Here is a 14,645-nt window from a genome sequence, read left to right as displayed (position 1 = left end):
TAACAATGCGAGCCACGGCAACGCCCTTCAAGATGCCGAGATGGCGGGCCAATTCGGCCTCCTTCACCATACCAATGGCAACACATTCTCCGTGGAGAACCTGAGGGGTCAAGATGGCCTCAATGGCATGACCAATGGAGTGACCCCAGTTCAACAAGTTCCGGAGACCACCTTCGCGCTCGTCCGCGGAGACGACAAACGCCTTGTGTCTAGCGGACGCCAGAATTCTCGCCTTCAGAATGTCCTCAATGCCTTCGAAACGGCGCTGTCCGGGTTGGATTACACGGCGGACGGCGGACAATATCGTCTCGGCGTTGTCCTCCAAGGCTGTGAATTCCTCCTCGCTGGAGATGGCTGCGGTCTTGATCACCTCCGCCATACCATTGATGAACTCCCTAACCGGGAGCGTCTCCAGGAACTCCAGGTCAATGTAAATCCTCGACGGCTGCCAGATCGCACCGATCAAGTTCTTGCCCAATGGCGTGTCAATGGCGGTCTTTCCGCCGATCGAAGAGTCCACCATGGCGAGAAGTGTTGTGGGGACCTGGACATAGCGGACGCCTCGCATGTAAGTCGAAGCGACAAAGCCGGTCAGATCTCCAATGACACCGCCGCCCAGAGCGATGACCACCGTATCACGACCGCATGGCGGGCTCTGGCTCAACATCCAGTCTTCAATGTCGGCTTTTGTCTGTCTCGACTTGGAGACTTCACCGGGTGCGGCATGGTAGACGAGCAAACGAGGTTTGGGGGAGATGGCGGCAGCAGCCTCTTCGAAGGCCTTTTGGAAGCTCGGGGTATAGAGGGAACCGATGTTGGTGTCGGTGACGAGGACGTAGGTCGTGGAGGACAAGCCGTTGATCAGGTCCTTGGCGACATAGTTGCGCCAGAGACCGAAATCAGCGACAATGCTCTCACGACCCAAGATGCTGATCTTCGTGGGTTCGGTCATCGTTCGGAGAATAGCAAGGGGGATGGAGACGTGGTCAACTCGGGGAATAAGATGCCAATGTGTCTCTCTAATTCATACTGTGGGGGATTTGCAACCGGTAAGCTTCTGGCAGGTGGGGGGAGAAGAGGGGGAGAGGGGGGAATGTAAGTCGTTCAATTGCGGATTGTATGAAGGGGAGGAAATACTTCATGTATGTATATATACGACGCAAGGGGAAATGAGAGAGAGAGAAGAAGACGAAGGGAATTGTACCTGAGTAAGAAACGGAGCGAAGAAAGTCCTCGTCGACAGCGGGGCGCAACTCCGCTTTGACCGGTGAGGAAATAGACGAGACGAGATGTGAGCGAGGGAGAGAGTTCTTCCAAGTTGCCCGGATGGCTGGAAGTTGGGGGCCGGAACCACGAGGGATGGAGGGAGGATGGATGAATAGATGGATAGTCACTTGAAACTAGAGAAGGAAGAATGGGGGAATTTTTATTGGGTTGGAGGGGATCGTAGACGGAGATCCACTGGCGGTCGCAATTGGAGTCGTTGACTCACAGTCTCCCTCCGTTACTTTTTTCTCTCCCTCCCGCTCCGATGTCGTCGCGCCGTTTGGCTGTTCTTGTTCTTGGTTCGTTTGGCAACTCCGCCTCCACCGGAGTTACTCTGCCCTGTCTGACATCTGAAGAACTTAATGTGGACCAAGTTGACTAGCTACGATTTCCCTCGTGTTGCTCAACCTCGATCTTACTATTTACAACACGAGAGGTCCCCCTGTCTTTCGAAACGTGCTGTCAAGCTGACAAGCTGACACTTCCAGACTCCTTCCATCCTCATTCCGGATCCGCGAATCCTCCTTCACTTACTGACAACCCACCCCCGATCCGGATCCGAACGTTCTAAGACTGACTTCATTGCGGTCGGAAATCTTACCGGACCAAAGATTACTATCAAGCTGGCCGAGATCTATAAACTCATTTAGTGATCTGGCAAGCTGTTCTACATGGTTGAGAGGGAAAATTCGTTTCCATTCGCGATGCTCGCGAGATCTTTGATTGCTATACAGATGTAATTGAAACCCGGCAAATCTTATCCAATCGAACGCCGTCCCTCCGACCATTTGGCCTCCCATTTTTTTGCCCTTTTTCTCTGGCCCCTAATCACAATGTGATAGAGCGACCCATACAAAAAACAAGAAGAAGAAAGTAGTTTAACGTGGCATTGGCGCAATGGCCCTGGAAATCGTGCGTAATAGACATCCCATGCACTCCGAATCTGTCATGTTCTCGAACATCCCCTTATCTAATACCGTCCATATCCACCACCACCGCCAGAGTTCCGGGACGAATAGTGGTCCCGACCTGAATAACCTCCGCGGCTATACCCACCACGCTGGTCGGAACCCCCGTAGTTATTTGAGCGTCCACGGTACGCGTTATTGTGGTTGCTACCACCGTAGGATCCTTGCTGATAGTATCCTTGTTGACTACGTCCATAGTAGTCGTAATTGCCTGTGGGTTGGTTGTAGGAATCACCACCACCACCGCCGCCATAGTGCGATCGCTGATGGTAACCTCCTCCTCCTCCGCGGGGCGGAGGCGGTGGTCCGCGGTTGTAATTACCGCCTCCAGCGTTCGGAGGAACCCATCCAGCAGGCATGCCCATCGGCGCTCCACCAGAGTTACCGGGCGGCATGAACTTGGGGTCCAGATGGGCCGCGAAAGGGTTTGGCCGCTCACTGGCATAGTTGATCCGGCCTCCCCGGTGTCCATTGCGAAGCGGAGCTCCTCCATGGGATCGGCCCGAGTGGTGTGCCTTGTTCTTGACGGCCTGAATATCCGCATTGTCCAGGGTCGGAGGTGGGAGCTTGGCACCCCGAAGGAGCATGGACTTGTGGACGTGCTTGGACTTGGGAATTTCGTAATTGACCCTAATCCATGGATTCGGATGTATTAGCTCACTCTTAACAGCACTTGGAGAGTAGGGAAGAAAACAAAGAAAAACTTACGTGAGAGATCGATCATCATCCAAACTCGGCATACCGTATTCTTCAAGAGACGATACTAAGGAGCTGTGCGGGATGTAGGAATCATTGCGCTCGACCTTACCGGCCAAACCTTCACTGATTCGCTGATTGATGGAATACTTAGGGGCTCCCTGTTTCTTGGAATAGAAGTTGGCCACGAGATCGTGGTACAGTGGGTGGCTTTCGGAAATCAACAACACATCCCGACCCACGCAGTTCCGAAGCTTCTCGTCATCAGAGAGAAGAGGGTACTTCTTTTCCATCGCAGCCAGCAGTCGCTTTTCGTCAATGAAGGGAAGGAGAACGACACCCTGCCAAGCAAACTTCTTGCCGTTCAGGTCCACGGGGAAGTCTTCCGGGTAGAAGTCGATGATCTCACTGTCCGGATCGCTCATCAAATCATGGAAGACTTCAGGAATAGCGTGGTTGGAAGAAGCCGGAAGAACTCCCATCAGCTGCTCGAAGGGCTTGAATGGGGTTCCCTTTTCAAATTGCAACTCCATGTCGCCAATGTCCACAAAATCCGCCGCGAATGGCGCATAGTGGTAAGGATAGTACCACGTCCACGAGGGGCATCCTTGGAAATAGTATCTCAAAACCCAAGCAAGACCCTCGGCATACGCTCGTGCAACCTTGTGGCGGAACTCCTTGTCTTCGGGATCAACGCCAAACTTCTGCTCGTAGTACCGATCAGCGTATCCTTCTTCCCAAAGGCGGACGGTGTCCGGGGGCAGTTCGTCGTTCTGAGAGTCGCCCGCGGATGGCTTCTTGGTCGGCGTCGTTGCGGCCTCCTCTGCCACCGCATCCGCCTTTCTCTTACCGAGAACCGAAGGCGAAGTCTGCTCTTCGGTCTTCTCCTCGGAGGGCTCTGGAGCTTCTGACCCGGATTCTCCGGTGTTATCGGAGGGCTCTTCAGCCTCCGGACCTTTCATGAGCTTGCTCTTCAGGATGGCCGCGGCACTCTTGTTCGCCATGTTAGCCTTATACACCGCACCGCGGTTAGTGACCATGCTGTGAGTCAATTGCCTCGCCTCCCGGGTCAGTTCTCCCCGTGCAGGCGTGATCAGTTCCACGGCATTGGGAGGCGCCGCATCTGCGGCACCCTTAGATCGACCGCCGGTAGGATTGGCCTCGGGTGTGTCGTAAGCTTCGTAGTTGGGAGAACTTTTTCTCCGCTTCCTAGCACCTTCCTCACGCGCTTGTGCTTCCTGCTTGCGCCTCTTCTCGTTGGCGGCCCTCCTCTCTTCGGCCTGTCTACGACGACGGAAAATAGCATCCTCTTGCTTGGCCAAGCCTTGCAGAATGAGCTGGGCCCGCTTGAGGTCAACATGTCCATCCTCGGTCAGGTACCCGCCCATGACGGGGATATTATCGCGCCAAATAGCTATCAGAGTGTCGATGCCATTTTCACGAATATCTAACGACGGTAAGTGGGGAAGGAAATCGTTTCCTACGAAGAAACACATAAAGACCCAGTCATCTAGAGCACGTTCCAAGTCGAAAGGAAACGGTTGTTGCGGAACATACAGTTCCGCAGCAAGGTATTCCCGAAGGATTGACACATTGAGCCAAATGAATGGCTTGAGAGAGGTTCCTTTACCCTTCTCATCGAACTGCCCATTCTTCTCCTTTGCCTGACCTTTGCATTCCTCCGCCTTGTGGCCTGCCTGTCCACATAGCCGGCATGTCCGAGCCCTGGACTCCTGGAAGAAAACATCCTCACGTAGAACCCGGAAATAAGGCTCATGAGTTGCGAGACCCAACATGATTAAATCTGCATCCAGTCCATAGATGACGTGGCGGGTGTTCGGGTCGTGCTCTGGCGACGCGCGCTGTGACCGGACGAACTCCATGATCTTGTGTTCACCCTCACCCGGAACCGTCGCGTCGGAAATGATGATTTTGAGCTGCTTAAGTCAGTAAAAGATATACCACGGTAACTGGGAAAAGGTGCGAACCTTCTCCCAAGCGGGGTCGGTGTTGAGCTTGTAAGCGATCCAGTAACGCAAAGCTGCCGCAAGAATATCCATGAAAGGCGTTCCCGGAGTAATGACATTGCTATCCCACGTCTTCTGGATGACGTGCTCCTGCATATCCTCATCTTCCTTCTTGCCGTTTTGCTTCTCTAGCATCTTGCGGAACTCTTCCTTCTTCTCATCTGCCTCTCTGGCTTCCTGAGCGGAGCGGAACCGACGGGCTCGTTGCTGGTTCATCTTTGCGCGTGGCGCGACACCATCTGAGTTAGGAGAAGAGGCATGAGTCAGTTCAACGATTCAATCAGATGGGCGACGCGACAAAAGTTACAACATACCGACAGCGATCATCAGAAGCTTCCTCGGGCGGACCATGTTCACCACACGGTCGGTGTACTTGAAGATCTCCAGCATCATCTCCTGCTCGTTCGCCGGTGGCGGCTTTCCTTCCGGATGAGTACATGGGTGAACGATACCGTTCATATCCAGGTACAAATTGTCCATCTCATCTCCATTGGGGTTGGGACGCGTGGTGTCCACGGGAACCTCTTCGCCGTTGATTTCTTGCGGAAACTCCTCGATAACGGGGGAGATGATCTTAGGATACTTGTTGGAGAGCCATCTGAAAAGCGCTGGGACACCCATGATTGCTAGTAGAATTTGACAAGGAGCGTATGAAGGTGTTTGTACAGAATATACGGAGTAGATCTATCGATTTAAGCCAGGTTCGCTGATGCGCTGCATCGGCTATCTCAACGTCTCCGAGTCTGCAGGAATGACCCGTAAATGATTTACTTCCGTAGAAGGGTAAAGGGTATAGGGTATAGGGGAAAAGGATAACTCGCGATCCCACACAGTGGAAATGACTAGGAGCAAAAGACTGACCCTCTCGAGAGGTGAGGGGGAATGATGGAGGCGTGGAAGTCTCTGCGATCGCAATGGCCGGTCGACTTGCCCGCCCACGAAATCCGAGATCTCGGCGCTTCTTTTGTCGCGGTTCCGGCAGAACTTCCCCTTCTAGACACTAGACTCAAAGCAGCAAGTAGTAAGCGGGCCCGAGACTGACCAATGACCAGTCGGGACACGAGCAGTACAGCATTGTTGGCTCTGATTCTTTTGAGTTAGGTATCGTTGCGGCTTATTTGGCTACTACTTACTCCATACTACGGACTACTGGGCACTATCCCGAGTGCTCTCGCCATCGTCACCACCACCACCACCCATTGCTGCCGCTGCAGCTTCGGAGAGAACAACTCAGCTGGCTGATCCACTAGCTTCTCTCCTCTCTTCCCCACCTCCGTTACTTCAATGCCTATAACTTGCTACGCCCCCGGCCGGCGGTGACCATGAAATTACGAGCTACCAGTTGCGATGTTCCGAATCCTCGAGTCGCAGGCGCCGGCCAAACAAACGGCCACAGACACAATTAACACTCTGACTGGTCGACTTCAGAGTGCAACTTTACTAGAAGATCGACGGGCAGCTATACAAGGATTGAGAAGCTTTGCAAAGTCCTTTCCTGCCTCTGTTGCATCGGGCGCACTACGCCCGTTGATCAACAGCCTCAAAGATGACCGTGAAGATGTGGATACGTTGAAGGTGGTCTTGGAGACCCTGTTGATGTTGTTTACTCCCGACGAGAATAGTGTTGGTGGCCTCCTCAGCCCACTGTGCCGCAATCCGTGCTGATATGCGCTATCTAGCCCGAAGCTTCAGATGAAATCGCCCTCTGGCTGTCCGATGAGTTTACGCAGGTTCGTACATATTATTGTGGTGGACATACATTTGCTGACAGGGTACACAGCGTCAAGACAACATTACTGCGCTCCTTGACCTCCTGGATACCCGTGACTTTTATTCTCGCTTGTATTCCCTGCAGTTGATGTTCCAGATCTCGAGCGCGCGGCCAGAAAGAACACAAGAATGTATTCTGACAGCACCGTTGGGTATACCGAGGCTTGTCAGTGCACTTGGAGATGCCAGAGAGCCGGTGCGCAATGGTATATTAAGCTCACCCCCCCCCCCCCTCCCCTTTATCGCGGAAGCGCCGTGTGCTACTGTTGCTAATTACGAGTGTGCATCGAATAGAAGCCTTAATCCTCCTGATCGCTCTCACCCCCGCCTCCGAAGAGTTCCAAAAGCTTGTTGCGTTCGAAAACGCGTTTGACCTTATCTTCTCCTTGATAGAGACTGAAGGTGCTTTGACGCACGGGTCGGAAGTGGTTGAAGACTGCCTTTCTCTGCTCGCGAACCTTCTAAGGCTCAACATCTCCAACCAGTCATATTTCCGGGAAACGGGATGTGTCAAGAGGCTAGCAAAGCTCCTCGCAGATGTCAACCAGGAACAGGACTTGGAAGAGCCTACCCCACAGTGGGCTCTCGCACATCGGGATAAGAACCTTTGGGGACTTTTGGTAATCGTCCAGCTATTTCTAATCAAAGGAGGAGTCAACACTCCTGCCAACCAGACAGCATTCTGGAACAATGGTGTCATGGAACAAGTCTTGAACACTGCTTTCGGCCAAAGGTTCAATGTCAATGTAACATCCAAGGTAGGTAAAACTGATAGTCCCTAAAGTCGAAGCTAACAGTTCTAGGCTCTCGCGACGTGTGCCGACTTAATACGTAGCAACAAGCCATTGCAGGAGCGTTTTGGAGATGTCGAGGTCATTTGGGGCCCGAGTCCTACCCAGACTGTTGTCAATGGGGATTCGACGCATAAAGAACTCCAGCGGATCAATGTTATCGAAGCGCTGCTGAAGTTGACTCTTGAGCCTGCTCCATTGTCGCTCCTTGATGCGCGACTTGCCGCTTGCGAATGTATCAAGGCATTCTTCGCAAACCACACCGGGATCCGCGTCCATGTGCTAGGAAGAGCGATTCAAGGCCATATTAGCGGAGAAGACCAAATCCCAAATATCCTGACTGTCCTTTTGATGCCGCCAGAAACTCGAGGAAATGCCGACCCCTACCAAACTTGGATGGCATCTGTCTTGATGTACCAACTGCTGTTCGAGAATGCCGAAGCCAAATCGATCGCTATGGGTGTGACTGAGGGGGATGCTGAACAGGGCGAAGAAGTCGTTACCTGCATCCAGACGATAGTAGGTAACTTGATCACCGGTATTCAGAGAGGCGATGATGAAAGAATCACTCTTGGCTATCTGATGCTGCTCTGCGGTTGGCTCTTCGAAGAACCGGATGCTGTGAATGACTTCCTCGGCGAGGGAAGCAGCATACAGACCTTACTGCAAGAAATCAAGCACCGCGGGGCCACTTACGTACTTGTCCCAGGTCTAAGCACTATTCTACTGGGAATTATATATGAATTCTCCTCTAAGGACTCGCCTATACCGCGGAAGACTTTGCATAAATTGTTGATCGAACAGCTTGGACGAGAACAATACATTGATCGGATCACCCGATTCAGGGAAGACCCTCTGGTGCGCGATTTTGAGGTTCTACCACAGACCGTGGGGGCACATTACGATGGTGGCCTTCCTGAAATCTACTTCGACAGGACCTTTGTTGAATTCCTCAAAGACAATTTCAGCCGCTTGATACGTGCCATTGACCGTGAACCCGAGATTGAGATCTCCGTGATCACAAACGGCGTTGAAAGAGGAGTCTCTCGCGAACTTGTGGACTCCCTACGGGCAGAACTAGAAGAAAAGGGCGCTGTGTCACAGAAGCTGGAGTCGGATCTGCTTGCCCTACAATCCAAGCTCGATCACGAGCAGGCTGAGCACCGAAAGACGAGAGATGCCACCACATTGGAGTCTTCTAAACTGCAGCAAATCTGCGAGTCATTGAAGCGGAGTCACGAACAAGAACTGAATGTCTTGAAGGAGCAGCAGAAGCACGCTCAAAATGTGCTCCTGAAACAGCATGGCGAACAATTACGAGCCATTGATCGACAGCTGAAGGAAACATCTGCGGATCATGAGAGGAGAAGTCTACAAGTGAAGAAGCATCATGAAGCCGAGGTGGCTGACCTGCAGAAGAAGATCCGTTCGCTCGAATCTGACCTCAAGCGCGGCAAGGAGCAATCCTCCGCTGAGATTGCTGACTTGAAGACGACTATACAGTTGTTGAAGTCGGAGGCTGAAAAGACCAAGGGACAGCATGTGGCCGAGGTTCTGGACTTGAACAGCACGCTTCAGAACCTTCAGTCGGCGCTTGATGCTGATAAGGGACAACATGCGGCCGAACTTTCAGACCTGAATGCTACAATCCAGAGGTTGCAGTCAGAGCTTGAGACAGGTAAAGGACAGCATGCTACCGAAGTCTCTGGCCTGAACAAGACGATTGAGGAGCTCAAGTCGCAGATGGATTCCATTCAAGGGAAACATGAGTCTGAGGTCTCCGACCTCAACAAGACAATCCAGAAGCTGCAGTCGGAGCTTGATGCCAGCAGTGGACAGAGCGCGGCGGAGGTTTCTGACCTGAAGAAGACAATCGAAACTCTGCAGTCGGAGCTTGATTCCAGCAATGAACAAAATGCGACTGAAGTGTCTGACTTGAAGAAGACGATCGAGAGCCTTCAGTCCGAGCTGGAGAATGGTAAAGGAGATCAGGCAGCTGAAGTCTCCAGTCTCCAAGAAACCATCAAGACATTTCAGTCTGACATGGACGCCGCCAGAAAGCAGCATGAGACCGAGGTTGCGGAGCTTAAGTCCGCGTCAAAGGCCTTGCAATCGGAACTGGACACTACTAAGGAGAAGTCTACGAAAGAACTACAGTCTACACGCGATGAACTGTCCAATAAGTGCACTGCCTCGGAAAAGCGAGCCGAGAAGGCCGAAGGTGAGGTAGCAAAGGCTGAGGAAGCTGCACGGAAGGCTAGCCAAGCACTTGAGGAGGCACGGAAACAGCTCGAGAAGGCCGAAGCGGAGGCCAAGGAGAAGGAGGAAGCCCGCAAGGCGGCACAGTCCGAGCTTGAGGATTTGTTGATTGTTTTCGGAGACCTGGAGGCCAAGAGAAACCAGGACAAGGTAAGTCCACTGACCCTGATACAAGGGCTACGCGGATGACTAATATTTGTTCCTTAGCAACGGTTGAAGGATCTCGGTCAAGAAGTATCCGAGGCTGAAGATGATGATGAGGAAGAAGACGATGAGGACGAGGAAGAGGAAGAAGCCTAATGGTAAATACCAATTTTGGTCGTCCTTGCATGAGGCGCAGGGCGCAGGGCGTAGCAGCCATGAGTTACGACAGCCCTGGATCACATTCCAATTACAAAGAAAGCATGAGTGAGTCAGAGCCATGGGAAGGTACTCCCAATTTGTACATCAAGGATGGGAATTAGCCTTGTGACTAGCGTAGCCATTGTATAGTGTAACTGAGCTCTAGTATCTTCTACTTTGGTTAAATGTTTATGAGATCCGCATAGAAAGAAGAACAGTCACACCGGCTGATTCCGGCGGTAGGTGAGGCGGGCGCTGATTGGCCGGCGGGGACAAAAAAAAATGGTGCGCGGGGTGAGTCAAAACGATTCTGCCGCTTGTGCGCAACCTTCAATCGGGCTTAAATCTACCCCGCGGATCCCTCGCTGGAAGATCGCAAGTCGACAGATTTCCTCCCTGTCACCTCCTCTCCCCTTCCCCGCTCGCCCGTCATGTCCATTGATTTTCCCCGCGAGGAGGAGGCCATCCTCCAGAGGTGGAGGGAGATCAACGCCTTCCGGAGGCAGGTTGAGCTCTCCGAAGGCCGTAAACCATACACCTTCTACGATGGCCCTCCGTTCGCTACTGGTCTGCCTCACTATGGTCACTTATTGGCCTCGACCATTAAGGATATCATTCCCCGCTATTGGTCCATGAAGGGTCACTATGTCGAGCGTCGCTTTGGCTGGGATACCCATGGTGTGCCCATCGAGTACGAGATCGACAAGAAGCTGGGCATGTCGGGTCTCGAGGCCGTCGAGAAAATTGGTATTGAGAAGTATAACGAGGAGTGCAGAGCCATTGTCATGAGATTCGCTTCGGAATGGCGTCAAACTATCGAGAGACTGGGTCGTTGGATTGACTTTGACAATGACTACAAGGTAGACAGGCCCATCATCTTCTACCCCTCGTCCTCTGAATATGCTGACCATGCATTGTAGACCATGAACGTGAGCTTCATGGAATCAGTGTGGTGGGTCTTCAAGCAGCTGTTCGACAAGGACCTTGTCTACAGAGGCTACCGCGTCATGCCTTACTCGACCGCCCTCAACACCCCCCTCAGTAACTTCGAGGCTCAACAAAACTACAAGGATGTGCAAGACCCCGCTGTCGTCGTCACATTCCCCCTCGTCCACGATCCCGAGACTTCCCTTCTTGCATGGACGACCACACCATGGACCTTGCCCTCGAACATTGCTCTGGCGGTCAACCCCACCTACGAATACATCAAGATCCTCGACGAGGCATCCGGAAAGCACTACATTCTGCTCGAGTCTCTGCTCCGGACGCTGTACAAGGACCCCAAGAAGGCCAAGTTCAAGATTGTCGACCGCTTCAAGGGTGCTGCCATGAAAGACTGGAAGTACCAGCCCCTCTTCGATTACTTCTACGAAGAGTTCAAGGAGCACGGTTTCCGGGTCCTTAACGCCGAGTACGTTACTGCTGAGGACGGTACCGGTATTGTCCACCAGGCTCCTGCCTTTGGTGAGGACGATTACAGAGTTGGCATGGAGAATGGTGTCATCAGTGAGACCCGCCTCCCCCCTAACCCTGTTGACGAAAAGGGTTGCTACACAGCCGAAGTGAGGGACTTCGAGGGCCAGCATGTCAAGGCTGCCGACAGGGGCATCATCAAGCACCTGAAGGCTGCTGGACGCCTGGTTGTCGACAGCCAGATTACTCACAGCTACCCCTTCTGCTGGCGTTCCGACACTCCCTTGATCTACCGGGCCGTGCCGGCTTGGTTCGTCAAGATTGGCCCTATCATCCCTCAGATGCTTCAGGGCATTGACGACTCCCACTGGGTGCCGAGCTTTGTCAAGGAAAGACGCTTCTCCAGTTGGATCCAGAATGCTCGCGACTGGAACATCTCGAGAAACCGCTTCTGGGGTACTCCTCTGCCCTTGTGGGTGAGCGATGACTTCAAGGAGGTTGTCGCCGTTGGTAGTGCCGAGGAACTCAAGCAGCTTAGTGGTTACGAAGGTGAACTCACCGACCTGCACCGCGACAAGGTCGACAAGATCACCATCCCCAGCAAGCAGGGCAAGGGCGTCCTTCGCCGTGTCAGCGAGGTGTTTGATTGCTGGTTTGAGTCTGGCAGCATGCCCTACGCATCCCAGCACTACCCCTTTGAGAACAAGGAACAGTTCGAGAACAGCTTCCCCGGTGATTTCATCGCCGAGGGTCTTGATCAGACTCGTGGTTGGTTCTACACCCTGACTGTGCTGGGAACCCACCTGTTCGGCAAGCTCCCGTTCAAGAACTGCGTCGTCAACGGTATTGTTCTCGCAGAGGATGGAAAGAAGATGTCCAAGAGACTTAAGAACTACCCCGATCCCGCCCTCGTCATGGAGCGCTACGGTTCCGATGCTCTTCGCCTCTACTTGATCAACTCCCCTGTTGTGCGCGCCGAGCCCCTTCGGTTCAAGGAGTCGGGCGTCAAGGAGATTGTCGCCAAGGTTCTCCTTCCTCTCTGGAACAGCTACAAGTTCTTCGAGGGTCAGGCCGCTCTGTTCAAGAAGACCCAGGGCTTTGATTATACCTTTGACCCCAAGGCGGAGGCTACTAACACCAATGTCATGGACCGCTGGATCCTGGCCAGTTGCCAGAGTCTTCTCAAGTTCGTCAACGAGGAGATGGCCGGATACCGCCTGTACACGGTCGTTCCCCGCCTGCTTGAATTGATTGACAACACCACCAACTGGTACATTCGTTTCAACCGCAGACGTCTCAAGGGTGAGAACGGTGTCGATGATACCCAGCATGCCCTGAACACCCTCTTTGAGGTCCTGTACACTCTGGTCCGGGGCCTGGCTCCCTTCACTCCTTTCCTTACCGACACCATCTACCTGAAGCTTCTCCCTCACATTCCCGAGGCGCTCCGTAGCGAGGACAGCCGCAGTGTCCACTTCCTTCCCTTCCCCGAGGTTCGGGAAGAGCTTTTCGATGAGGTCGTCGAGAGGCGCGTGGCCCGGATGCAGAAGGTCATTGATATGGCTCGTATCTCCCGTGAACGTCGGAACATTGGTCTGAAGACGCCGCTGAAGACTCTCGTTGTCATTCACCAGGATCAGCAGTACCTGGACGATGTGAAGTCCCTGCAGGGATACATCCTCGAGGAGCTGAACGTTCTTGAGCTTGTCCTGTCCTCGGACGAGGAGAAGTACAACGTCCAGTACAGTGTGACCGCCGACTGGCCTACGTTGGGCAAGAAGCTTAAGAAGGAGGTCCAGAAGGTCAAGAAGGCCTTGCCCTCTCTCACCAGTGAGGACGTGAAGAAGTTCGTCGCCGATAAGAAGATGCTTGTTGACGGCATTGAGCTTGTTGAAGGTGACCTGGTCGTGAAGCGTGGAATGAAGGAGGACAGCGCGTCCGCGAACATGGAACCCAACACGGACAGCGACCTGCTGACCATCCTGGACGCTAACCTGTACCCCGAGTTGGCCGAGCAAGGGTTGGGCCGTGAGATCATCAACCGTCTGCAGCGTCTTCGTAAGAAGGCGGGTCTTGTCCCCACCGACGATGTGAAGATGGAGTATGCTGTCCTGTCGGATCCTGAGGATGTGGGCATTAGCAAGGCGTTTGAGACGCAAGCCAAGGCCATCGAAAAGGTTGTGCGCAGACCGCTCGACCGCTACGAGCTTGTGGACGGCAAGGTGCCCAACGGAGAGGAGCCGGGAATGATCATCCAGGAAGAGCAGGAAGTACAAAAGGCCACCTTCCTGTTGCGCTTGCTTAAGTTGTAGAGGTTTGATTGATTCACACAGACAAGACGTTGATAGCTTAGACCATACAATTCCGGCTGGTTACGATGTTTTGACATTTCTTTGCGTTTAGTTTATGGATGGATAAAATTACACACGTTCATGATAATTTGTACAATTACCTGTAGAGACCTTTCCTATACAGACACCGCCATACATGCTAGTAAAAGCCAATCAGCCCAATGCGCCTAAACCATGTAGTTCACCTGCAACTCATCATCCACCATTAAACTTTCTTCGAGGCTGCCTGTCAAGTGTGAATTAGCCATGTTACAGGTGGAAGTCATCCCGGAGATGCGGTCTTCTTCCTACCAGAAAGCAGTCCTTGAGCTTCATGAACTCCTTGGCGCACATGTCTTTTTGCACGGCATTATAGTCCGCCACGACGCATTTGCCATACGCAGCGGCCTGAAAGCCCGTCCGTCAGCTGGAGCCAGAGGCAGAACACATAACTGATTGAGGGGATTCGTCTCATATCATACCTCGACCGAGCACTTCGAGGCAGCCTTTGCAAATTTCTCAATGGGTCTTGTCTTTGTTGACGGCATTTTGCTTGTTCTCTTTGCCACACAGAGACAGAGAAGACTATCTACTACAAGTTACATTCTGTCTGTCTATCCAAATCGTGACTGATGGGACTCACCCCGTTACATAATACATCACATGACCCAGCACATTCCCATCGCCGGCGCGACACGAAAAGCAAAGCAAAGCAAAAACAACTTGGCTTTTTGACTGACAAAAAGTCAATGCCTTGTCGCCCGGCCGTGCCATTGGGTCCCA

At 52.8% G+C, this 14,645-nt stretch overlaps 4 protein-coding genes across 4 annotated transcripts; 2 read left to right on the top strand and 2 right to left on the bottom strand.

The window, feature by feature from the left end:
- Window position 1: 1 nt before the first annotated feature.
- On the bottom strand, window positions 2-952 carry An08g06800 (uncharacterized protein; the record flags this gene model as incomplete). The annotated part of the gene is made up of 1 exon (XM_059749151.1): window positions 2-952. A coding segment is annotated over one exon (951 nt), but the record flags the coding sequence as incomplete, so codon positions are not given.
- A 1,284-nt stretch (window positions 953-2,236) lies between these two features.
- On the bottom strand, window positions 2,237-5,578 carry An08g06790 (uncharacterized protein; the record flags this gene model as incomplete). Its single annotated transcript, XM_001392757.1, has 4 exons — window positions 2,237-2,864; window positions 2,943-4,867; window positions 4,919-5,196; window positions 5,272-5,578. 4 exons carry the CDS (start codon window positions 5,576-5,578, stop codon window positions 2,237-2,239), a joined length of 3,138 nt encoding a protein of 1,045 aa, XP_001392794.1.
- A 726-nt stretch (window positions 5,579-6,304) lies between these two features.
- On the top strand, window positions 6,305-10,077 carry An08g06780 (uncharacterized protein; the record flags this gene model as incomplete). The annotated part of the gene is made up of 6 exons (XM_059749150.1): window positions 6,305-6,580; window positions 6,637-6,687; window positions 6,729-6,933; window positions 7,022-7,485; window positions 7,531-9,927; window positions 9,985-10,077. 6 exons carry the CDS (start codon window positions 6,305-6,307, stop codon window positions 10,075-10,077), a joined length of 3,486 nt encoding a protein of 1,161 aa, XP_059604120.1.
- A 473-nt stretch (window positions 10,078-10,550) lies between these two features.
- On the top strand, window positions 10,551-13,844 carry An08g06770 (uncharacterized protein; the record flags this gene model as incomplete). Its single annotated transcript, XM_001392755.3, has 2 exons — window positions 10,551-10,979; window positions 11,040-13,844. The coding sequence occupies 2 exons, from the start codon at window positions 10,551-10,553 to the stop codon at window positions 13,842-13,844; spliced, it is 3,234 nt and encodes a 1,077-aa protein (XP_001392792.1).
- Between the last annotated feature and the right edge of the window lie 801 nt (window positions 13,845-14,645).

The sequence above is a fragment of the Aspergillus niger genome, assembly GCF_000002855.4.
Source record: "Aspergillus niger supercontig An08".
Taxonomy (NCBI): Eukaryota; Fungi; Ascomycota; class Eurotiomycetes; order Eurotiales; family Aspergillaceae; genus Aspergillus; species Aspergillus niger.
The sequence above is the reverse complement of the archived record's forward strand: the minus strand, read 5'-3'. Positions and strand labels throughout refer to the sequence as shown.